We start from the raw sequence: 26,671 nt of genomic DNA on the forward strand, positions 1-26,671 counted from the left end.
AAACTGTATCATGTTCTAATCCTGATATTACATACCATGATCACTAATCTTGACAACAATATTTATTCTTAGTATGAATAGCTAACTATGAGGTTCACATCATGCTAACTTTATTACAAGTCCCAAGTCTGAACCTTTATATTTCCTTTACATTACTAGTTATGAGGTTTCATCGTATGCCTTGCTATGACTTGCTTGTCAAGACTGCACCTTTTGCTTAATGAAGTTGCTACCTCTGAGCCTGCTATTTTGCTCATTATGAGATTGAGGTTGCATCTGCCTTTATCTGAGTAATTTAGCAAGGAGGCTTCACTTATTACACAATGTGAGTAGCTAGTCTTCAGATTACACCTAACCATGAGTTTATGAGGCTGCACTTTATACAGAGTTAGTTGTCTGGAAGTTGCACCTCAGACTTGCTACTACTCATTTGTGCTATAACGTCCAATTTAAACGCCAGTAAATAAGACCTAGGCAGAAATGCCAGCTTAAAAAAAAATGTTTTAAAAATTACAGCAATCCTAAAATACATTTATTTTTGTCAGTACTAATACAATAAATAGTGTGAATAGATCACTAGAGATTAATATTGGTTTATATAAAATGCTAGTGCAAAAATAGCTGATTTTATCTCCGCTACCGCTAAGGTGGGGAAGACTATAAGAAGCAAAACCTGCTTCTTAAATTTACGTTGCAAAGTCTAAAAAGCCGCGAATGCAGCTTAATAAATATACCCCACAATGGGCTAGATTACAAGTTGAGGGCAAACTATCGCTTCCGCAAAATCGTTATTTGCGCTCAACTTATTTATTTTTTAATAAACTACACACCACTGTATTTTGGGGCCAATTGGGGGACATTTATAAAATTAACCAGAGATCTGATCTCTGGTTAATTTTATGACTGCTAATTGCTACCGCAAACTCGCGGTAGCAATAACCAGTCACTTGTAATGGCTGGTTATTTATTGCGTGCCCATAAACGGGCAAATTTGCCCATTTACGGGCACGCAATAAATTAGTGCTCCACTTGTAATCTATCCCAATGTGTTTAGCTATCCTATAAGATTTGTGATTTATTGTTTACATTACCGTCAGTGGAGCAGGTCTGCTAATCCTTATGTTTGCCCTACCTGCCTCTAGGAACATAGCCACTATACATGATCAGTAGCCTCCTAGCAGGCTGTGCAACCGCTGATGAAATACAAATATTTTTTTAAAATTTCTGTTTCGGTGCCTTTTAAGGAAAAAATAAAATACTATACAGTGTACCTTTTTAATATATTATGATATTATTATCTTCATCTTTCAGAATCCTTTAAGTTTTTGCATAATCCTCATACAACGTAAAGTGTCAAGTAAGGTATTATCATCCTTCTAAAGCTATCGTTTAGCAACTCAAGGGTTTTCACTATAAGTATTTGAAATAAATCCGCGCATATTTCCCTGTGGTTCACTGGATTAAAGCTGAATACAATTAACAAACAAATACTCCAGCAGTACATTAGCTTCAAAATAAGCTATGTTTGACTGCCAGAATTGGGCATGTCATGGTTTATAGACCTGAACCATTATTATTTTATTTCTCTTACTTGGTGTATTCAGTCCACGGATTCATCCTTACTTGTGGGATATTCCCAATCCCTACAGGAAGTGGCAAAGAGAGCACACAGCAAAGCTGTCCACATAGCTCCCCTCAGGCTCCGCCCCCCCAGTCATTCTCTTTGCCGCTCTAACAAGTAGCATCTCCACGGGGGTGGTAAAGAGTATGTGGTGTTAGATTTGTAGTTTTATTTCTTCAATCAAGAGTTTGTTATTTTAAAATAGTGCCGGTTTGTACTATTTACTCTGAGGCAGAACAGTGATGAAGATTTCTGCTGAGAGGAATATGATTTTAGCACCAGTAACTAAAATCCATTGCTGTTCCCACGCAGGACTGTTGAATACCAGAGAACTTCAGTTGGGGGGAACAGTTTGCAGGCTTAACTGCTTAAGGTATGCTCAGTCATTTTTTTCTAACATGACCTGGTAATGCTAGAAGACTGATAGAAATCCCCATGTGGAAAGGTAATCCATTTTCTGAGACTCAGTATAGAAGGATGGCTTAGTTTACAGGGCTTAAATCACTGGTGGACACTGTTATGGGTAAAATCGATTATTTTTTAATATAATCTGATGTTTGCACAAGTGTTTATCATGTTTGGAACACTTTTTAGGAGTTTTATACGCCTGGCATAATTTTAGACACATATTTTGGCTTCGGAAGGCCTCACAACTCCGGAGTGAGGAGGGAGAGGGCCTAATTTTCGCGCCTCACTTGCGCAGTTCTTTTACAAGATAGCTTCATGCAGCTTCACATGTAGAGTCCAGAGACTGCAGGAGGACTACAGGGAGGCTTATTTTTGTTCCACAACTAATCCCCAAGGAAGGTAGTGTGTTAAACTGGTGGCCAGCTTCAATTTGCTCCGGTTTGGGCAATAAGGGGTTAATTGGCTTGAAACTTGGTGTGCAATCTTTTCAAAGCATTAGGATCATATGGTGTAAATTTCATAAAGATCGGATGTTTTTTGGCGATTTGGTAAAGTGTATGCTTTTTATTATTTAAAGTCACAGTAACGTTTTTTCAAAAAGTGTATTTTTCTCTATTTGAGTGCTATCTAAGTCTATCTAACATGTCTGAGCCTGCTGATAGACCTTGTTCTATGTGTTTAAAAGCCATGGCGGTACCCCCATTGCATTTGTGTTTAAAGTGTGCTAAGGTATCTAAACATTTTAATGACAATGCATTGACACTTAAAAATGTAGCCCAAGATGATTCTTTGACGGAAGGTAATGAGGATAGTCCTCCTTCCTCTACCCATGTGTCGACATCAGTTACGCCCGCGCAAGCGTTGCCTAGTACCTCTAGCGCATTGGCCCCTATTACTTTACAACAATTAGCAGCAGTAATGGATAATTCCCTTGCAGCATTTTTATCCAAACTGCCTATTTTTCCAAAAAAGCGCGATAGCTCAGTTTTAAATACAGAGGATGAGCAATCTGAAGCTTTGGATAATTTATCTGTAGTACCCTCACAAAACTCAGAAGTAGCAGTGAGGGACGGTCTGTCTGAGGGAGGAATTTCTGACACAGGAAAAGTTTCTTAGCAGGCAGAGTCAGATTCCTTAGCGTTTAAATTTAATCTGGAACACCTCCGCGTCCTGCTCAAGGAGGTTTTAGCTACGCTGGATGATTGTGACCCCATGGTGGTCCCTGAAAAATTGTGTTAAATGGACAGGTTTTTAGAGGTCCCTGTATACACTGAGCCATTTCCGATCCCAAAGAGGGTGGCGGATATTGTGACTAAGGAGTGGGAGAGACCAGGTGTACCCTTTGTTCCCCCACCTATCTTTAAGAAACTGTTCCCTATAAATGACCCCAGGCGGGACGCATGGCAGACGGTCCCCAAGGTAGAGGGGCTGTTTCAACACTTGCTAAGCGTACATCTATACCAATAGAGGACAGTTGTGCTTTCAAAGATCCTATGGATAAAAAATTGGAAGGTTTGCTGAAGAAAAATTTTGTTCAGCAAGTTTTTCTTCTTCAACCAGTTGCCTGCATTATTCCGGTAACTACTGCAGCGGCTTTTTGGTTCGAGGCCCTGGAGGAGTCGCTCCAGAGGGAGACTTCATATGATGAGGTCATGGATAGAATTCATGCTCTAAAGCTGGCTAATTCTTTTATCACTGATGCCGCTCTCCAATTAGCTAAGCTAGCAGCGAAAAAATCAGATTTTGCCATCATGGTGCGAAGAGCGCTTTGGCTCAAATCGTGGTCGGTTGATGTGTCGTCCAAAATGAAACTGTTAAATATTCCCTTCAAGGGGAAAGCCCTATTTGGCCCAGAGCCGAAAGAAATTATTTCAGATATCGCTGGGGGCAAGGGCCATGCCCTGCCACAAGATAGGCCGTTTAAGGCCAAAAACAAGGCTAATTTTTGCTCCTTTCGGAACTTCAGGAGCGGACCTGCCACAACCTCTGCTGCCGCAAAGCAAGATAAAGCTTCCCAGCCCAAAGCAACTTGGAAACCCCTGCAGGGCTGGAATAAGGGCAAAAAGGCCAAGAAGCCTGCTCCTGCTACCAGGACAGCATGAAGGGGTAGCTCCCGATCCTGGATCGGATCGAGTAGGGGGCAGACTTTCTCTCTTCGCTCAGGCTTGGGCAAGAGATGTTCCTGATCCCTGGGCATTAGAAATAGTTGCTCAGGGGTACCTTCTAGAATTCAAGGATTCTCCCCCAAGGGGAAGGTTCCACATTTCTTATTCGTCTTCAGACCAAATAAAGAAACAGGAGTTCTTACGCTGTGTAGAAGATCTGCTAAATATGGGAGTGATACACCCAGTTCCAGTTGTAGAACAAGGTCTGGGCTTTTACTCAAACCTGTTTGTAGTTCCCAAAAAGGAGGGAATTTTCAGGCCAATCCTGGATTTAAAAATTCTAAACAAATTCCTCAAAGATGGAAACCATTCGGACAATCTTGCCGATGACCCAGGAGGGTCAATATATCACTACCGTGGATATAAAGGATGCGTATCTACATATTCCTATCCACAAAGATCACCATCAGTTCCTAAGGTTCGCCTTCCTGGGCAAACAGCTAGGGTCCCTTCTAGCGGTACTAAGACCGCGGGGCACTGCAGTAGTACCTTACCTAGACGACATATTAATACAGGCGTCATCCTTTCACAGAGCCAAGGCTCATACGGACATCGTTCTGGCCTTTCTAAGGTCTCACGGGTGGAAGGTGAACGTAGAAAAGAGTTCTCTGTCCCCGCTCACAAGGGTTCCTTTCCTGGGAACACTAATAGACTCAATAGAAATGAAAATCTTTCTGACAGAGGTCAGGAAGTCAAGACTGCTGAATACTTGCCGAGTTCTTCATTCCATTCCTCGGCCTTCCGTGGCTCAGTGCATGGAAGTAATTGGTTTAATGGTTGCAGCAATGGACGTAGTCCCTTTTGCCCGAATTCATCTCAGACCACTGCAGCTGTGCATGCTCAAACAGTGGAATGGAGATTACGCAGATTTGTCTCTTCAAGTACAAATGGACCAGAAAACCAGAGACTCTCTTCTCTGGTGGTTGTCTCAAGATCACCTGTCTCAGGGAATGAGTTTCCGCAGACCGGAGTGGATCATTGTCACGACCGAGGCCAGTCTGTTAGGCTGGGGTGCGGTCTGGAACTCCCTGAAGGCTCAGGGACTATGGTCTCGGGAAGAATCTCTTCTTCCGATAAACATTTTGGAGTTGAGAGCGATATTCAATACGCTCCAGGTGTGGCCTCAACTAGCGGAGGCCAAATTCATCAGATTTCAGTCGGACAACATCACGACTGTAGCGTACATCAATCAGGGAGGAACAAAAAGTTCCCTAGCGATGAAGGAAGTATCCAAGATCATCAAATGGGCGGAGGATCATTCCTGCCATCTTTCTGCAATTCACATCCCAGGGGTAGACAACTGGGAGGCGGATTTTCTAAGTCGTCAGACTTTCCATCCGGAGGAGTGGGAACTCCACCCGGAGGTTTTTGCTCAGCTAACTCAGCTATGGGGCATTCCAGAATTGGATCTGATGGTGTCCCGTCAGAACACCAAACTTCCCCTTTACGGATCCAGATCCGGGGATCCCAAGGCGGCATTGATGGATGCTTTAATAGCGCCTTGGTCGTTCAGTCTAGCTTATGTCTTTCCACCGTTTCCTCTTCTCCTTCGGCTAGTAGCCAGAATCAAACAGGAGAAGGCTTCGGTAATTCTGATAGCGCCTGCGTGGCCACGCAGGACTTGGTATGCAGACCTAGTGGACATGTCATCGGTCCCACCATGGAAACTGCCATCGAGGCAGGATCTTCTAATTCAAGCATCCAAATCTAGTTTCTCTGAATCAGTTATAAACACTCTGATACAGGCCAGAAAGCCTGTCACCAGGAAAATTTACCATAAGATATGGCGGAAATATCTTTGTTGGTGTGAATTCAAGGGTTACTCGTGGAGTAAGATTAGGATTCCAAGGATATGGTCTTTTCTCCAAGAAGGATTGGAGAAGGGTCTGTCAACTAGTTCCTTAAAGGGACAGATATCTGCTCTGTCTATTCTGTTACATAAGCGTCTGGCTGCTGTACCAGATGTTCAGGTGTTTGCACAGGCCCTAGTCAGAATCAAGCCTGTTTACAAGCCTGTGGCTCCTCCTTGGAGTCTAAATTTAGTTCTTTCAGTTCTTCAAGGGGTTCTGTTTGAACCTTTGCATTCCATAGATATTAAGTTTTTATCTTGGAAAGTTTTGTTTTTAGTAGCCATTTCTTCTGCTAGAAGAGTTTCTGAATTGTCTGCTTTGCAGTGTAATTAACCCTATCTGGCTTCCATGCAGATAAGGTTGTTTTGCGCACCTAACCTGGTTTCCTTCCAAAAGTGGTTTCTAATAAGAATATTAACCAGGAAATCATTGTTCCTTCTCTGTGTCCTAATCCAGTTTCTAAGAAGGACCGACTTTTACACAATCTTGACGTGGTTCGTGCTTTAAAATTCTATTTAAAAGCAACTAAAGATTTCAGACAAACATCATCCTTGTTTGTTGTCTATTCTGGTAAGAGGAGAGGTAGGAAAGCGTCTGCTACCTCTCTTTCCTTTTGGCTGAAAAGCATCATCCGTTTGGCTTATGAGACTGCGGGACAGCAGCCTCCTGAACGAATTACAGCTCATTCCACTAGAGCTGTGGCTTCCACATGGGCTTTCAAGAATGAGGCTTCTTTTGAACAGATTTGTAAGGCAGCGACTTGGTCTCACTGCATACATTTGCCAAATTTTACAAATTCGATACTTTTGCTTTTTCGGAGGCTATTTTTGGGAGAAAGGTTTTGCAAGCAGTGGTGCCTTCCGTTTAGGTTACCTGACTTGTTCCCTCCCTTCATCCGTGTCCTATTGCTTTGGTATTGGTATCCCACAAGTAAGGATGAATCCGTGGACTGAATACACCAAGTAAGAGAAAACAGAATTTATGCTTACCTGATAAATTACTTCATTTTACGGTGTATTCAGTCCACGGCCCGCCCTGACATTTAAGTCCGGTTCAAATTTAATTTATAATAACTACAGTCACCACTGCACCCTATGGTTCTCCTTTTTCTCCTTACCGTCGTTCGAATGACTGGGGGGTGGAGCCTGAGGGGAGCTATGTGGACAGCTTTGCTGTGTGCTCTCTTTGCCACTTCCTGTAGGGATTGGGAATATCCCACAAGTAAGGATGAATCCGTGGACTGAATACACCGTAAGAGAAAGTAATTTATCAGGTAAGCATAAATTCTGTTTTTTTAACAAAATAACACGGGTAATAAATAAAGTATACAGTTTCAGAACAAGAAACATTTTGGCCTACCAACAGAAAGTGATCGTTTATATTTACTTTTTCAAAACATAAACAAATCTAGATATAAATATGAAGTAATATTTCCCCTATCTGACCAAATTTTCTGATATTATTGAAGTATATAAGGAGAGATCCCACATTTAGGGCCAGATCGTTTAGAATCCATAAGTTCCTGCCAACAGTCGCTTTGTAATAGACCAAAGTAAAAAATTATGGTTATAAATTTACATGACAGCTGATAGACAATAGTATTAGTATGATAATCTAGTTGCTTTTGTGTGTAGTCTGTTGCAATACCCACACAAAAAACTTTTTCTAGAGGATGTCATACTGGGGGTGTTGGCAGAGTGAGCCATCTAGTTTAGGGGTGTTAAGAGCAGTGGGTTGGTTGCTATTAGGAAGGTAATGGTATGGAATCAAAACAGCCTTTTGAGGTAACTGCAGTCAGTGGAGGACATTGTTAGTGTTAATTATACTTGGGTTGAAACAGCCACCAATGGTAAATGTGTTGGGGGAACTGGGTTTAGACGGAAGGGAATTGGAATGGACAGTGTCTTGAGGTTAGGGTTAAAATGAAGGCTGTACCTGATGATGCTATTTATTCATTGCTATTTCGGAGGTCTTTCTTAGCTATAAGTAGCTAGATGTAGGGTCACACCTTTGGTCACCAGACAGGAAATCTTTACCTTGAGCTGTCTACATTCTTCCATGCCTGATGCATAAGCCTGTGTTCCCTAAAAGGCGCTCATTTTGAGGTTTGTCCTTGTACTCACTATGTTGCAAGTAATGAGGTTGCATTCTGTCCATGCCTGTAGTTACTTAAAGGGACATGAAACCCTAACACTTTTCTTTCATGATTTAGGTAGAACATAAAATTTTAAACAACTTTCCAGTTTACTTCTATTATCAAATTTGCTTCATTCTCTTGGTATAATTTGTGGAAGTAGCAGCAATGCACTACTGGTTTCTAACTGAACACATGGGTGAGCCAATGACAATCTGTGTATGTACATACATACAGCAACTAATCAGCAGATAGAACCTAGGTTCTTTGCTGCGCCTGGGCTTTCTTAGATAAACCTTTCAGCAAAGCATAATAAGAGAAGGAAGCAAATTAAATAATAGAAGTAAATTGGAAAGTTGTTTAGAATTGCATGCCCTATCTGACTCATGAAAGTTTCATTTTGACTTGACTGTCCCTTTTTAATATTTTTTTTTTTCTTGGCATGCTGCACTCTGTGTATAACCAGCTGTTTGGCCCATCTCATTACAGGACTCTGAAGTGAGTGAGGATGCCAAGCATTTGGCAGATAACAAAGAGGCTATCTTGGTGAGTATGGAGATACATTCTCTTTCATGCTACATCATATGCATCTGATCTGGGCTGTCATCTCATACATCTTTTATTTTTATTATTATTATTCTTTATTTATAATGCGCCAAAAGATTCCGCAGCGCTGTCCATGGGTACAAAGATATAAGTACAACGGTGAAACAATACAATATAAGACAACATTTTACAGACAAATACAAGGGGAATTGAGGGCCCTATTCCCGTGGGAACTTACAATCTAGAACCTTTCAGAGTTCACTGCACCTAGTTTAATGGGACTCTTCTACAAGCAGACATAAGTCTATTGTTTAACCAGAATTGGGTAAAACCATGAACCATGGTCAGCATAATCAAACCACTTAAGTCAGATACACTCTATTAATGGACAGTAAAGAGTTTTCTAGGCCTGGCTAACCCCAAAATACACTTTTTATTTTAATAGGTTTGTAGAAAAAAAATTAAACTCCATGCAAGTGTTATTCCCCCTTTTAAAATGATTGAAAAAGACTTCCAAATGGGCAGCTCTTCAAGATGGCTGCAGGTTTCTTCAACTCTGAAAGAAACCTAACATTTATATTTCACACCCAATTTTTTATTCCATCTGCCCCTCCCTTAACTGATCAGCTGTCTTATAGCAGATAGAAGTACGCTTCCCACACGGAAGGCATAGTGATAAATATTTAGGATATAATCCTGCGTTTTATAGATTTGTCTCTGCTATGCACGTGGCAATGGAAGCTGAAATTGAAATCATTGTGGAACTGCTTGCACCTCTGTTATAAAGTAGTAAAAAAAAAAACCCTGTAAACTAGGAAAGTTAAGAGCACTTATATTGCAAAGACAATGTTATGGCTTAAATGGCAAAGGGATATTCAGACAAAGCTTGAGAGTAAGGCACAAATAATTGATTAAAGTTACTAGACAGATATTGTCTAAAATTAGATGATATGCAATAATAGTATACTGTAAATTTTCTATTTGATTCCCATCTTGTTTTAACCATGGATAGCAGTACCCTTACTTTTATTCTTACTGCTTTTTGTATGATTTACTTTAATAATTCAAAATAACATTTTCTTCTTCATTAAGAACAATGACAAGGTGTGAGGTGTTTGACTTGGAAGGACTTAAAGGGACAATCCAGCCAAAATTGTAATCCACATATCATTTCAGTTTTGAGTAGAAGCATTTTTGTAATTTACATGTATTAGCAAAAATGCTTCTAATAAAAGTTATAACTGTTTTAAAAGTGTATTTAAGTATGTACAGTGCACCAGCATTTTAAATACAACACTTGATCAGAGAGCCTAAGGTGCCTGTACCATCTGACAATGACTCAATTTGTTAATTTGCTGGCATGATACAAGCCCCACTGGCGCTCTGAGAAGCTGCATCATTTAAAATGCTGTTGCACTGAGAATATCTAACTATGCTTTTAATAGAAGCATTTTTGCCAATTCATGTAAATTATGTTTCTATTCAAAGATGTAATTCATCTATGTGCATTTTAAATTTTGACTGAAATGACCCTTTAAAGGTGTGTATGTGTGCACATACATACACACATATATATATATATATATATATATATATATATATATATATATATATATATATATATATATATATATATATATATATATATTCATACACAGATACAAATATAGATACACACCTTGAGCACTTCCCAGTCGAACACCTTGTCATATACCATATCCCTTTAAAATACTTTTTATATATTTTATTTTAATAATAAACTTATATTTTACATTTAATATGTATTTGAGTGTAATACTTTATTTTAAAAATGTTTCTGGAAAGCGATATTTGCGCTCCACTGAGTAATACCAGCACATTCTAACGTGCGCTGGTATTACAAGTTGACAGTAATCACGAGAGCACGCTTCCATAGGCTCCAATGGGAGCCTCGTTCTGATGCCGTCATACACGGCACAGAACCAAAGCGCAACGAAGGGGGTAAGCCATGCAGCGATGGCAGCAAATTGTAAATATATATGTATATGCTTATATACATATATTTTTATGTGTTTAATATGAGTATATACACAGGCTACCACATAAGTATATTTTTATATAAGCATGTACAGTACATATTTTCTGGGAACACACAGTTCCCATAGGCCGCAATGTAAAGGCAATTTTCAGTGATGTGTTTAACCCCCAAAACCGCCACTGTCACTTGTATTGGCTGATTACTTATCCCGCGTCCGCAAACGGGCACATTTGCCCATTTGCGGGTATGCGATAAATTAGCTCTCCAATTGTAATCTAGCCCTAAGTAATTTGTCCTGATGGCTGGAAGTGTGCACCAACACTTGCCTGTTTTTCACATCTTCATGGTTAGGGTCACTTATAAGATGCCTCTTTGTAAGTATTTGTTAGTATTTACAGTGCGGCGCTATACAAATAAATGATAATATTAATTGAATTTCTTCAGGAGTTACTTATTTAGATTTAAATACATATTATCTAGATTATATCAGAATGACGATGGATCTGGTTATAAACCCAGAATTTATACCAAGTGGAGCCAACATTTGCACTGTAAAGAAATGAGTTCTCAAAAATATTAACACTAATTACACTTTTTTTTTTTTTTTTTTTTTTTTCACACAACTACTACTTTTCTACAACTACAATGTGAGGTTCATTATCATGTAATTGTACTGTTTTCTTTAGGATTTGAAGTCCATTGGTCGGTCAGATGAAAAGGTGTTGGACATCAGTGCCTTATCGCCAAGACCTCTTAGCCCCAAGGTATGCTCTTCCTATACAATGCTGTCTTACAGCTAATGAAGAGAGGGCAGGTTCTCACTTCTCTATGTCTAAAGTGTACATACGTTTGTATAAGGAGAGTGCATTGATCTTGATGGTCATGAATGTGGAAGTTTGCAGGATACATTTTGAAGGTATCTGAGCTGCTATTCCTGAGGACAAACCTTGTGCCGGCGCACTACTTCTGATGCTATATCATGAGTTTGCTGTAAGTCAGTAGTTCTGACCCTGCACTACATGTAGAGACTCGCTAGCCCTGTGCTTCAGTTAAAGGGATATGAAACTCAAACATTTTCTTTTGTGATTCAGACAGAGCATTCAATAAAAAAAAAAAAGTTTCCTTTTTATGTCTATTATGAAATTTGCCTTGGTCCCATGTTATCCTTTGTTGAAGAGATACCTAGGTAGGTGGCTGGAGCACTACATGGCATAAAATAGTGCTGCCATCTAGTGCTCTTGTAAAACTGCTGCCACATGGTGCTTCAGATACAGTACATGCAAGCTCATGAGCTTACATCCCTGCTTTTCAACAAAAGATGCCAAGAGAACTAAGAAAATTGGATGATAATAATAAGGTTGGATCTCATACTTGGTATTATTCACGTATTCTAAGGCTGGAGCTCAAGTTTGTTAGCTGAACATTTTGTCTAACTCGCGTATCTTTCTCAGCTCATAATAAACCGTTTTCTACTTCTCAATGCAGGAAGCTAAAGTTTTAGAAGATGTCAAAGAATTTTCAGAATCTGCTAAGAGAAGAGGGAATGTCTTGGTGAGTACAAATGCATATAATGTGAATTGCTTGTCTGAGAAGGAATATATTGTAATACTTACTTGGGGTCTTTCTTTTTACACTAAGGATAGGTAGTATCTGTGTACATTGGAATAATATGGATTAATTGTTGCTGAGTGAAGGTTACGCTAGATTTGTATTTATTATTATTATTATTATTATTATTATTAAGGACATTAAAGTAAATCCTTCTATCATCTGCATGTAATATAATGTAAACATTACCAATTGCTTTATAGGAACAGTTATAGAAAATGTGGACAAAATAAATAATGAAAGTATATAACAATGTTTTACTACACAAACATTTTTTATATTACAATGTCAAAATGTTTCATGTCCCTTTAAGACCACAAATCACTAACATATCATATCTTATTGGTGCTGAATCGTACAACTAGCCAATAACGTTTCATTTTGGTCTTTAGTCTTACTGCACTTTTAAATCCTACACATTTTGAGATTTTATTTGTAGCTCTGACATGGCAGAGATTTATTGACTATCAACTATCTTGATATTATCTATAAATCTATCTTTGTGATTCTATTTGATTTGTTTCATTTAGTAATACCCACTGCATATTTCAATTGTCTGTTCTGATGGATTTATGAGTATAGCAGTACATTACGTATTTTTCACATTCACTTTGATAAGACTACTTAAGGGGAGTAACAATTCAAAATCTTAATTCCCCATAAATTAATGAATTAATTAAATAATTTACAATATACATTCATTCATAATTTCGATACAAAATAGCTTGATTTTGTTATAAACTTTGTGCCACACCCCATAGCAGGTGTAGAAGTGAAATTCTGCAATCTAAGTATAACGCAAAATGCAGAAGCCAATCGGATACCCAGGTACATTTTAAACATTGATTGCTTAGACCAGTGCACAAACTCATTTACACATAGCCCTAATTGGCCACAGTCATGGGGATTAGATAAACATGTTCACCAGGTTAAATAAGTAGTTTATTAGCACAATATTTTGCAGATCATTATATCTTTGTTGTTTATGTATTTTGTATTTAGGCACTTGTATTTAGCTGCTGATGCATACTATGCATAAATTAGGAACTGATTTAATGAACAAAACATGCTTCATGCTCTTATTATCCTTTGCCGAAAAGCATATCTTGATAGGCTAGGAAGCTGCTGAGTGGTAGCTGCACATATATGCCTCATGCGATTGGCTCACCCAAGTGCATTGCTATTTCTTAAACAAAGGATATCTTAAAAAAAAATTAAGCAAATTAGATAATAGAAGTAAAGTTGAATGTTGTTTAAAATTGTATTCTCTAGAGTCTACTTGAATCATGAAAGAAAAAGTTTCCCTTTAAGTTGAAATAAACACCTTTTTTAATGGTAATTTCTGTTAGGAAGCATTTTCTTTCTGGAGCTGACTAGTTCAATCCACCAATGGAATGAGTAGTATCACCATGTGATTTGAAATATTTCTCATGCACTTATAATACACATCACTCCAGCAAATAAATAAATGTACGTTCTTATGCTTTCAAACGCATAAATGCTGCAAGTTTAAATAAATAACTTTTTGGTTAGGAAATATTTTCTGGAGCTAGCTAGTTCAACCTACCAATGGAAGGAGAAGGCTTCACAATGTGATATCGTTTATGCATTATCATTTAGCTTTAAACCCTACTCGCATTCCTCCTTACTCTTTCTAGCTTTGTGTTCTCTCAAGGTGGATTGTCCTTGTTTATCTTCATGACCAGCAAAAGTATTCTTGGCAAAGAGTATTTTAGGTAGCTTAGGTATAAGTATTATTAAAGGGACAGTCTACTCCAGAATTTCTATTGTTTTAAAAGATAGATAATTCCTTTATTACCCATTCCCCAGTTTTGCATAACCAACACTGTTATATTAATACACTTTTTGCATATATTACCTGGTTTCTAAGCCTCTGCAGAATGCCCCCTTATTTCAGTTCTTTTGACAGACTTGCATGTTAGCCAATCAGTGCTGACTTTTAAATAACTCCACGGGAGTGAGCACAATGTTAACTATATGAGACACATGATCTAGCACTGTCTAACTGTGGAAAACTGTCAAAATGCACTGAGATAAGAGGTAGTTCAGCGGCTTAGAAATAAGCATATGAGCTTACTTAGGTTTCTCTTTCCACAAAGAATACCAAGGGAAAAAAGCTAATTTTATGATAAAAGTAAATTAGAATATTATTATTATACTTTATTTATGAAGCGCCAACATATTCCGCAGCGCTGTTCATGGATACAATTAATTTGAATAAAACAATACAAGACTTGTAAGAGGCAGGACAAAATTTACAAACACATACAGGAGGGATTGAGGGCCCTATTCCCGTGGGAACTTACAATCTAAAAGGGTAGGAGGTTGAGAAACAGGAGGTGAGGACTGCAAGATTTGGATTGAAGGGGGGAGAGGCGGGAAAGAGGAAGGCCAGCGAGTAGGTTATTGCAGTTGTAAAGTCGGGAGATAACAAGGGAGTGGATTATTTGCTTTGTGGTGTCAGCGCTCAGAAAAGGGCGTATTTTGGAAATATTGCGTAGATAGTTGCGGCAGGATGTAGAAAGCGATTGGATATGGGGGATGAAGGATAAGTTTGAGTCAAGTGTGACTCAGAGGCAGCGGACTTGGGGCGATGGGGAAATGGTGATGCCGTCAACAGGGATAGAGAAGTCAGAAGTAGGTGTAGAGCTTGAGGGGGGCATAAGAAGGAGCTCAGCCTTGCACATGTTAATCTTTAGGTGGTGAGAGGCCATCCTCATATGACAAGACCAATCCATTTTATTTATTACAAAATGCTTCCTCCATTTCTCATTCGTGTCTGTTTTAACATTCCTGTGTAAATAGTGACCAGGATTCAATGTAGGTCTAGTCATACACCCAAAAAATTGATTATTAAAGGGACAGTCTACACCAGAATTTGTATTGCTTAAAAAGATAGATAATCCCTTTATTACCCATTCCCCAGTTTGGCATAACCAACACAGTTATAGTAATACATGTTTTACCTCTGTGATTACCTTGTATCTAAGCCTCTGCAGACTGCCCCCTTATTTCAGTTCTTTTGAAAGACTTGTATTTTAGCCAATCATTGCTGACTCCTAGGTAACTCTACAGGCGTGAGCACAATGTTATCTATATTGCACACATGAACTAAAGCCCTCTATTTGTTGAAACCTGTCAAACTGCATTGATATAAGAGGCAGCCTTCAAGGGCTTTGAAATTAGCATATGAGCCTACCTAGGTTTAGCTTTTAGCTAAGAATACAAAGAGAAATAATCAAAATTGATGATAAAAGTAAATTGGGAAGTTGTTTAAAATTGCATGCTCTGTCTGAATCATGAAAATTTATTTTTGACTAGGCTGTCCCTTTAAAGGTGCAATCAGTTTTTATGGGCAGAATGAGCTGCCACCTACATCTTAAAATGGATATTAAACTGCTGGGTACAACTACAGTAGCGTGGCTACTATTGTTTTGTACCTGCAGCTCTCTTTAAAGCCATTCTCTTATTTTAACCCATTACAGAAGGCAGTTGGTTAAACTGTACATTTTATACTGAGCGACACCATCTTGGTGCACACGTATTGTTGCTTTCTGTGACAGAAGCCGTGTGCTTTCACAGGTCAGTGACTTTGCTGGCTTTTTGGCAGCTGTACCTTGCAATTTGGATTAGCTTGCACCATAGAAATCAGAAGATTTACATTTTTGCCGTTTTTACCACAGTTTAAAAGTTGCATAACATTTGTAAAAAAACAACTCAGGAATAGAATAGAGTATTGCAGCCACTGCAAACATTTATAGCCCCTGCTTTGTATTATTGCATGATACGGCTTATCAGGAAAACATCACTGATCTGTGAATATGCACAGTGCACACAGGCTACATGAATACTCACTTTTCAAGGTGGCAGCGCCCAGTATGAAGATGCAGAACTTCACTAATATGCACTGTTAAAGGACCAGTCAACACAGTACATCTGCATAATCAACAAATGCAAGATAACAAGACAATGCAATAGCACTTGTCTGAACTTAAAATTAGTAGTAGATTTTTTTTTCTTTCAATTTTAAAAGTTATGTCTGTTTCCACTCCCCCTGTACCATGTGACAGCCATGAGCCAATCACAAATGCATACACATTTATTCTGTGAATTCTTGCACATGCTCAGTAGGAGCTGGTGACTCCAAAAGTTTAAATACAAAAAGACTGTGCACATTTTGTTAATGGAAGTAAATTGGAAAGCTGTTTAAAATTACATGCTCTATCTGAATAATGAAAGTTTAATTTTGACTTGAGTGTTCCTTTAAGTGGTTGAAATAAGAGAATGACTTAGAAGAGAGCTGCAGGCACAGGAGAAAGTTACCATGCTTCTGTGGTTGTACTCGGCAGTTTTATGTCACATTAAAAAGGGACTTATTACTCAAAACATTTCTATTATGTATGTAAAAGAGCAGCAGTTAGTGAATGGGTAGTTTAGCGTCCCAAATTCAGAAGGTACCACATCCCGCCATGGGCGGGGGGGGAATTGGAACAGAGCGATCAACTCCACATTTACCTAAACATGCTACCTTTATGGTTGGGCTCCCAGCGGTGGTTATGGCACCTGGGAACGATATTTAAACAGAGCGATCAACTCCACATTTACCTAAACTTGTTACCTTTTTACTGTTCCAATATCCACAACGCTCTGTTCTAATATATAAATATATATATATATGAATAATAAATATTTTTTTTTTTAAAGTATCATGTCCCCCTTTAATTATATACAATATTTCTATGTTGCTCTTCTGTTGTCACAGACCTACCAGCTGCAATAACTAATTGTCATGTAACTATACTGTTATGACAAGGGAGATAACAAGGGAGTGGATTATTTGCTTTGTGGTGTCAGCGCTCAGAAAAGGGCGTATTTTGGAAATATTGCGTAGATAGTTGCGGCAGGATGTAGAAAGCGATTGGATATGGGGGATGAAGGATAAGTTTGAGTCAAGTGTGACTCAGAGGCAGCGGACTTGGGGCGATGGGGAAATGGTGATGCCGTCAACAGGGATAGAGAAGTCAGAAGTAGGTGTAGAGCTTGAGGGGGGCATAAGAAGGAGCTCAGCCTTGCACATGTTAATCTTTAGGTGGTGAGAGGCCATCCTCATATGACAAGACCAAGCCATTTTATTTATTACAAAATGCTTCCTCCATTTCTCATTCGTGTCTGTTTTAACATTCCTGTGTAAATAGTGACCAGGATTCAATGTAGGTCTAGTCATACACCCAAAAAATTGATTATTAAAGGGACAGTCTACACCAGAATTTGTATTGCTTAAAAAGATAGATAATCCCTTTATTACCCATTCCCCAGTTTGGCATAACCAACACAGTTATAGTAATACATGTTTTACCTCTGTGATTACCTTGTATCTAAGCCTCTGCAGACTGCCCCCTTATTTCAGTTCTTTTGAAAGACTTGTATTTTAGCCAATCATTGCTGACTCCTAGGTAACTCTACAGGCGTGAGCACAATGTTATCTATATTGCACACATGAACTAAAGCCCTCTATTTGTTGAAACCTGTCAAACTGCATTGATATAAGAGGCAGCCTTCAAGGGCTTTGAAATTAGCATATGAGCCTACCTAGGTTTAGCTTTTAACTAAGAATACAAAGAGAAATAATCAAAATTGATGATAAAAGTAAATTGGGAAGTTGTTTAAAATTGCATGCTCTGTCTGAATCATGAAAATTTATTTTTGACTAGGCTGTCCCTTTAAAGGTGCAATCAGTTTTTATGGGCAGAATGAGCTGCCACCTACATCTTAAAATGGATATTAAACTGCTGGGTACAACTACAGTAGCGTGGCTACTATTGTTTTGTACCTGCAGCTCTCTTTAAAGCCATTCTCTTATTTTAACCCATTACAGAAGGCAGTTGGTTAAACTGTACATTTTATACTGAGCGACACCATCTTGGTGCACACGTATTGTTGCTTTCTGTGACAGAAGCCGTGTGCTTTCACAGGTCAGTGACTTTGCTGGCTTTTTGGCAGCTGTACCTTGCAATTTGGATTAGCTTGCACCATAGAAATCAGAAGATTTACATTTTTGCCGTTTTTACCACAGTTTAAAAGTTGCATAACATTTGTAAAAAAACAACTCAGGAATAGAATAGAGTATTGCAGCCACTGCAAACATTTATAGCCCCTGCTTTGTATTATTGCATGATACGGCTTATCAGGAAAACATCACTGATCTGTGAATATGCACAGTGCACACAGGCTACATGAATACTCACTTTTCAAGGTGGCAGCGCCCAGTATGAAGATGCAGAACTTCACTAATATGCACTGTTAAAGGACCAGTCAACACAGTACATCTGCATAATCAACAAATGCAAGATAACAAGACAATGCAATAGCACTTGTCTGAACTTAAAATTAGTAGTAGATTTTTTTTTCTTTCAATTTTAAAAGTTATGTCTGTTTCCACTCCCCCTGTACCATGTGACAGCCATGAGCCAATCACAAATGCATACACATTTATTCTGTGAATTCTTGCACATGCTCAGTAGGAGCTGGTGACTCCAAAAGTTTAAATACAAAAAGACTGTGCACATTTTGTTAATGGAAGTAAATTGGAAAGCTGTTTAAAATTACATGCTCTATCTGAATAATGAAAGTTTAATTTTGACTTGAGTGTTCCTTTAAGTGGTTGAAATAAGAGAATGACTTAGAAGAGAGCTGCAGGCACAGGAGAAAGTTACCATGCTTCTGTGGTTGTACTCGGCAGTTTTATGTCACATTAAAAAGGGACTTATTACTCAAAACATTTCTATTATGTATGTAAAAGAGCAGCAGTTAGTGAATGGGTAGTTTAGCGTCCCAAATTCAGAAGGTACCACATCCCGCCATGGGCGGGGGGGGAATTGGAACAGAGCGATCAACTCCACATTTACCTAAACATGCTACCTTTATGGTTGGGTTCCCAGCGGTGGTTATGGCACCTGGGAACGATATTTAAACAGAGCGATCAACTCCACATTTACCTAAACTTGTTACCTTTTTACTGTTCCAATATCCACAACGCTCTGTTCTAATATATAAATATATATATATGAATAATAAATATTTTTTTTTTTAAAGTATCATGTCCCCCTTTAATTATATACAATATTTCTATGTTGCTCTTCTGTTGTCACAGACCTACCAGCTGCAATAACTAATTGTCATGTAACTATACTGTTATCTCTAGGAATTTGGTCAGCTAGATGAAAAGGTGTTAGATATCAGTGCCCTGTCACCTTTGCCTCTCAGCCCCAAGGTGAGCTTCTTTTTTCTGTTTAATGTTTTTCTGTACTCACTGGATGTGTAACACATAAACAGCTGTTTTGCCCACATCATTACAGGCCTTGGAAGTGAGTGAGGATGAAGATTTTTCAGAATCTGCCAACAGTAGAAAGGCCGTTTTGGTGAGTAAAGAGATCCATCTGCTGCTTGGGGTCAAATTATAGTCTTAAACCAGAGCTAAAACCAATTTTTAAAAGCTATATGAGTTTTATAATTTACATAGATAATCAGAGACAAATATAACTAGATAATGGGAGTATCCATACACTGGGGTAATTCTACCTATCTGAGCTAAGTCTATTTATTTAAACCAAAAACAATGTGTTCGTGCAAAAAGGATATGTCCAAAAAGTCAATTGGCGACTACATCCCAAATCCAAATGTGCATAAGTGATCCCAGGGAAATTAATGCTGCAGTCGAACTCCAAGGGTTAACCTCAAATAAGACCGATCAATGGTGAAGTCCTGTGAGACTACAGGGTTAATTCGCATGTAAATTGTATACTCACATACTGCAGAGCCTAACATCAAGCTCTAGATATAAAATGAATGGGTGACTCCAGCAGGAGCAGATAGAAGTGAACTCAGATTAATGGTAAAACAATTTATTTAAAGGGACAGTCTACACCAGAATTTTTATTTTTTTAAAAGATAGATAATCCCTTTATTACCCATTCTCCAGTTTTGCATAACCAACACAGTTATAATAATATACTTTTAACCTCTGTGATTATCTTGTATCTAAGCCTCTGCAAACTGCCCCTTTATTTCAGTTCTTTTGACAGACTTGCAGTCTAGCCAATCAGTGCCTGCTCCCAGATAACTTCACGTGCACGAGCACAGTGTTATCTATATGAAATACGTGAACTAACACCCTCTAGTGGTGAAAAACTGTTAAAGCATTCTGAAAAGAGGTGGCCTTCAAGGTCCAAGAAATTTGCATATGAACCTCCTAGGTAAAGCTTTCAACTAAGAATACCAAGAGAACAAAGCAAAATTGGTGATAAAAGTAAATTGGAAAATTGTTTAAAATTACATGCTCTATCTGAATCATGAAATTTTATTTTGGCCTAGACTGTCCTTTTTAAAGTGTTAAAATCACAGGGGTTTTTCAGAGAACAACCACAGCTAGAACATCCATATATTACACAGACTGTATATTGTAAACAATGTCTATGATTACGGTTTGCAGTTCAGAAGGTTGGTCTCCGCCCACAACATGACATCACACGCTCAAATCCAATGATTATTTCACCAAATAGTTGCTGTGGTTGTTCTCTGTAAACCCCTGTGATTTTAACACCTGTTTTAGTAAATTGTTTTGACATTCATCTGTGTTCACTTCTACCTGCTCCTGCTGGAGTCTCCCATTGCTTTTATAACTAGAGCTTGATGTGAAACTCTCACAGGACTTCACCATTGGGAGCATTGATCTGGTTGTTTTTTTAGGTTAACCTTTAGAGTTTGACTGCAGCATTCATTTCCACTGAGAAGTAATCCCTGGGATCACTTAAGCACATTTGGAGTTGGTACTTAATCGCCAATTGACTTTTTTGGACATATCCTTTTTGCACTAACACATTGTTTTTTGTTTGATTTATTGTTTGTGTTTTAACTGGTTAATAATTTTCTTTTTGTGTGTCTTTTTTTATTTATTTTTTTAAATATTGATCAATAAAAATGTTTTTTTTATATAAAGATAAATATGGAAATTGAATATGTATTATTTTTATTATCAGATATTTGTAGAGCGCCTACAGATTCCACAGAATAGCCAACAACTTTAACAAAAAATCTATCCGATTTTAAAATAAATTTCTCCTGTTAAGTGTGGTCAGTCCACGGGTCATCGTTACTTGTGGGATATTTGCTCCTCCCCAACAGGAAGTGCAAGAGGATCACCCAGCAGAGCTGCTATATAGCTCCTCCCCTCTACGTCACACCCAGTCATTCTCTTGCACCCAACTAATAGATAGGATGTGTGAGAGGACTGTGGTGATTATACTTAGTTTTTATAACTTCAATCAAAAGTTTGTTATTTTAAAACAGCACCGGAGTGTGTTGTTCCTTCTCAGGGAGAATTTGAAGAAGAATCTACCTGAGTTTTTGTATGATTTTAGCCGGAGTAGTTAAGATCATTTTGCTGTTCTCGGCCATCTGAGGAGTGAGGTAAACTTCAGATCAGGGGACAGCGGGCAGGTTCACCTGCAAAGAGGTATGTAGCAGCATATTATTTTCTGAGGAATGGAATTGACTGAGAAAATACTGCCAATACCTATATAATGTAAGTTCAGCCTTAAATGCAGTAGTAGCAACTGGTATCAGGCTGTCATGTATGTATATTTACACTTCAGTATTCTGGGGAATGGCACTTCACTGGGATAATACTGTATGCATAAAACTTTAGCCTATCTTGCAGTGAGAACGACTAGCAGCAGGCTATCTATGACAATTCATTTATTTGATGTTAAACGTTTTGCTGGCATGTTAAATCGTTTAATTTTCTGAGGTACTGGGTGAAAAATTGTTTTGGGCACTGTTTTTTTCCACTTGGCGGTCATTTTATTTAATTTAAAACAGTTTACTGATCTCCCTCACTGTTGTGTGTGAGGGGGAGGGGCTTCATTTGGCGCTTTTGCTACGCATCAGAAATTCAGTCACAAGTCTGTTTTCTTCCCTGCATGATCCGGTTCGTCTCTACAGATCTCAAGGGTCTTCAAAAATTATTTTGAGGGAGGTAAATCACTCACAGCAGACCTGTGAGATTGTGCTTTGACTGTGATAAAAAACATTATATTCTGTACATTTTTTCTGCTATTTAAGGGTTAGTTATCCATTGCTAATGGGGGCAATCCTTTGCTAAAATTGTGTTTTTACCGGAAAGAATTTAATTTTATAGTTTCTCCGGTTTATTGTTACTCAACTGTCATAACTTTTTCTGTGCTTCTTAAAGGCACAGTACGTTTTTCATATTATTTGTAAATTGAATTGAAAAGTATTTCCAAGTTTGCTGGTTTAATTGCTAGTGTGTTAAACATGTCTGACTCAGAGGAATATCTCTGTGCTATATGTGCTAAAGCCAAAGTGGAGCCCAATAGAAATTTATGTACTAATTGCATTGATGCTACTTTAAATAAAAGTCAATCTGTACAAATTGAACATCATTCACCAAACAACGTGAGGAAAGTTATGCCGACTAACTCTCCTCACGTGTCAGTATCTGCATCTCCCGCTCGGGAGGTGCGTGATATTGTAACGCCGGGTACTTCAGGGCGGCCATTACAAATCACATTACAGGACATGGCTAATGTTATGACTGAAGTTTTGTCTAAATTACCAGAACTTAGAGGAAGCGTGATCACTCTGGGGTGAGAACAGAGTGCGCTGATAATAATAGGGCCATGTCAGATACTGCGTCACAGTATGCAGAACATGAGGACGGAGAGCTTCAATCTGCAGGTGACGGTTCTGATCCCAATAGAGTGGATTCAGACATTTCTAATTTTAAGTTTAAGCTTGAAAACCTCCGCGTACTGCTAGGGGAGGTATTAGCGGCTCTGAATGATTGTAACACCGTTGCAATCCCAGAGAAATTATGTAGGCTGGATAGATACTATGCGGTACCGGCGAGTACTGACGTATTTCCTATACCTAAGAGGCTTACAGAGATAATTACTAAGGAGTGGGATAGGCCCGGTGTACCCTTTTCCCCCCCCTCCTGTATTTAGAAAAATGTTTCCAATAGACGCCACCACACGGGACTTATGGCAGACGGTCCCTAAGGTGGAGGGAGCGGTTTCTACTCTGGCTAAGCGTACCACTATCCCGGTGGAGGATAGCTGTGCCTTTTCAGATCCAATGGATAAAAAATTAGAGGGTTACCTTAAGAAAATGTTTGTTCAACAAGGTTTTATATTGCAACCCCTTGCATGTATTGCGTCTGTCACGGCCGCGGCCGCTTTTTGGTCCGAGTCCCTGGAAGAGACTCTTGACTCAATAACTATAGATGAGATTTCAAACAAGCTTAAAACACTTAAGCTAGCTAATTCATTTGTTTCAGATGCCGTAGTACATTTAACTAAACTTACGGCTAAGAATTCCGGATTCGCCATTCAGGCACGCAGAGCACTGTGGCTAAAATCCTGGTCAGCTGACGTTACTTCTAAATCTAAGTTACTTAACATACCTTTCAAAGGGCAGACCTTATTCGGGCCCGGTTTGAAAGAAATTATCGCTGACATTACAGGAGGTAAAGGCCATGCCCTGCCTCAAGACAGAGCCAAACCTAGGGCTAGACAGTCTAATTTTCGTTCCTTTCGTAATTTCAAGGCAGGAGCAGCATCAACTTCCTCTGCACCAAAACAGGAAGGAGCTGTTGCTCGCTACAGACAAGGCTGGAGACCTAACCAGTCCTGGAACAAGGGCAAGCAGGCCAGAAAACCGGCTGCTGCCCCTAAGACAGCATGAATTGAGGGCCCCCGATCCGGGAACGGATCTAGTGGGGGGCAGACTTTCTCTCTTCGCCCAGGCTTGGGCAAGAGATGTCCAGGATCCCTGGGCGTTAGAGATCATATCTCAGGGATATCTTCTGGACTTCAAATCCTCTCCCCCAAAAGGGAGATTTCATCTGTCAAGGTTGTCGACAAACCAAATAAAGAAAGAGGCGTTTCTACGCGGTGTACAAGATCTTTTACTAATGGGAGTGATCCATCCGGTTCCGCGGTCGGAACACGGACAGGGGTTTTACTCAAATCTGTTTGTGGTTCCCAAGAAAGAAGGAACCTTCAGACCAATCTTGGATTTAAAGATCCTAAACAAATTCCTAAGAGTTCCATCGTTCAAAATGGAAACTATTCGGACAATCCTACCCATGATCCAAAAGGGTCAGTACATGACCACAGTGGATTTAAAGGATGCTTACCTTCACATACCGATTCACAGAGATCATTACCGGTATCTAAGGTTTGCCTTCCTAGACAGGCATTACCAGTTTGTAGCTCTTCCATTCGGATTGGCTACGGCTCCAAGAATCTTCACAAAGGTTCTGGGTGCTCTTCTGGCGGTACTAAGACCGCGAGGAATTTCGGTAGCTCCGTACCTAGACGACATTCTGATACAAGCTTCAAGCTTTCAAACTACCAAGTCTCATACAGAGTTAGTACTGGCATTTCTAAGGTTGCATGGGTGGAAGGTGAACGAAAAGAAGAGTTCTCTCTTTCCACTCACAAGAGTTCCCTTCTTGGGGACTCTTATAGATTCTGTAGAAATGAAGATCTACCTGACAGAAGACAGGTTAACAAGGCTTCAAAATGCTTGCCGTGTCCTTCATTCCATTCAACACCCGTCAGTGGCTCAATGCATGGAGGTGATCGGCTTAATGGTAGCGGCAATGGACATAGTACCCTTTGCACGCCTACATCTCAGACCGCTGCAATTGTGCATGCTAAGTCAGTGGAATGGGGATTACTCAGATTTGTCCCCTACTCTGAATCTGGATCAAGAGACCAGAAATTCTCTTCTATGGTGGCTTTCTCGGCCACATCTGTCCAGGGGGATGCCATTCAGCAGGCCAGATTGGACAATTGTAACAACAGACGCCAGCCTACTAGGTTGGGGCGCTTCTGGAATTCTCTGAAGGCTCAGGGATCATGGACTCAGGAGGAGAGTCTCCTGCCAATAAACATTCTGGAATTGAGAGCAGTTCTCAATGCCCTTCTGGCTTGGCCCCAGTTAACAACTCGGGGGTTCATCAGGTTTCAGTCGGACAACATCACGACTGTAGCTTACATCAACCATCAAGGAGGGACAAGAAGCTCCCTAGCGATGATGGAAGTATCAAAGATAATTCGCTGGGCAGAGTCTCACTCTTGCCACCTATCAGCAATCCACATCCCGGGAGTGGAGAACTGGGAGGCGGATTTCCTAAGTCGTCAGACTTTTCATCCGGGGTAGTGGGAACTTCATCCAGAGGTCTTTGCCCAAATACTTCGACGTTGGGGCAAACCAGAAATAGATCTCATGGCGTCTCGACAGAGCGCCAAACTTCCTTGTTACGGGTCCAGATCCAGGGATCCGGGAGCGGTCCTGGTAGATGCTTTGACAGCACCTTGGACCTTCGGGAGGGCTTATGTGTTTCCACCCTTCCCGATGCTTCCTCTATTGATTGCCAGGATCAAACAGGAGAGAGCATCAGTGATTCTAATAGCGCCTGCGTGGCCACGCAGGACCTGTTATGCAGATCTAGTGGACATGTCATCCTGTCCACCTTGGTCTCTGCCTCTGAGACAGGACCTTCTGATCCAGGGTCCCTTCAAACATCAAAATCTAATTTCTCTGAAGCTGACTGCCTGGAAATTGAACGCTTGATTTTATCAAAACGTGGATTTTCTGAGTCAGTAATTGATACCTTAATACAGGCTAGGAAGCCTGTTACCAGAAAGATTTACCATAAAATATGGTGTAAATACTTATATTGGTGCGAATCCAAAGGTTACTCTTGGAGTAAGGTTAGGATTCCTAGGATATTGTCTTTTCTACAAGATGGTTTAGAAAAGGGTTTATCCGCTAGTTCCTTAAAGGGACAGATCTCAGCTCTGTCCATTCTTTTACACAAACGTCTGTCAGAAGTTCCAGACGTTCAGGCTTTTTGTCAGGCTTTGGCCAGGATTAAGCCTGTGTTTAAAACTGTTGCTCCGCCATGGAGTTTAAACTTAGTTCTTAACGTTTTACAGGGTGTTCCGTTTGAACCCCTTCATTCCATTGATATAAAATTGTTATCTTGGAAAGTTCTGTTTTTAATGGCTATTTCCTCGGCTCGAAGAGTCTCTGAGTTATCGGCCTTACATTGTGATTCTCCTTATCTGATTTTTCATTCAGACAAGGTAGTTCTGCGTACTAAACCTGGGTTCTTACCTAAGGTGGTCACTAACAGGAATATCAATCAAGAGATTGTTGTTCCATCTTTGTGTCCTAATCCTTCTTCGAAGAAGGAACGACTTCTACACA

The 26,671-nt window shown here is 39.5% G+C and overlaps 1 protein-coding gene across 1 annotated transcript in view; it reads left to right on the forward strand.

Annotated features, from left to right (window-relative positions):
* The window catches only part of LOC128653403 (centrosomal protein of 164 kDa-like), a 262,023-nt gene that overhangs the window by 19,711 nt on the left and 215,641 nt on the right, over positions 1–26,671 (forward strand). Inside the window, exons 8-12 of the mRNA XM_053706655.1 lie at positions 8,668–8,724; positions 11,428–11,505; positions 12,227–12,292; positions 19,572–19,640; positions 19,726–19,788. Coding sequence (XP_053562630.1) covers positions 8,668–8,724; positions 11,428–11,505; positions 12,227–12,292; positions 19,572–19,640; positions 19,726–19,788 — 333 coding nt within the window. The remainder of the gene's footprint in view (positions 1–8,667; positions 8,725–11,427; positions 11,506–12,226; positions 12,293–19,571; positions 19,641–19,725; positions 19,789–26,671) is intronic.

Source organism: Bombina bombina, chromosome 3, assembly GCF_027579735.1.
Source record: "Bombina bombina isolate aBomBom1 chromosome 3, aBomBom1.pri, whole genome shotgun sequence".
Classification (NCBI taxonomy): domain Eukaryota; kingdom Metazoa; phylum Chordata; class Amphibia; order Anura; family Bombinatoridae; genus Bombina; species Bombina bombina.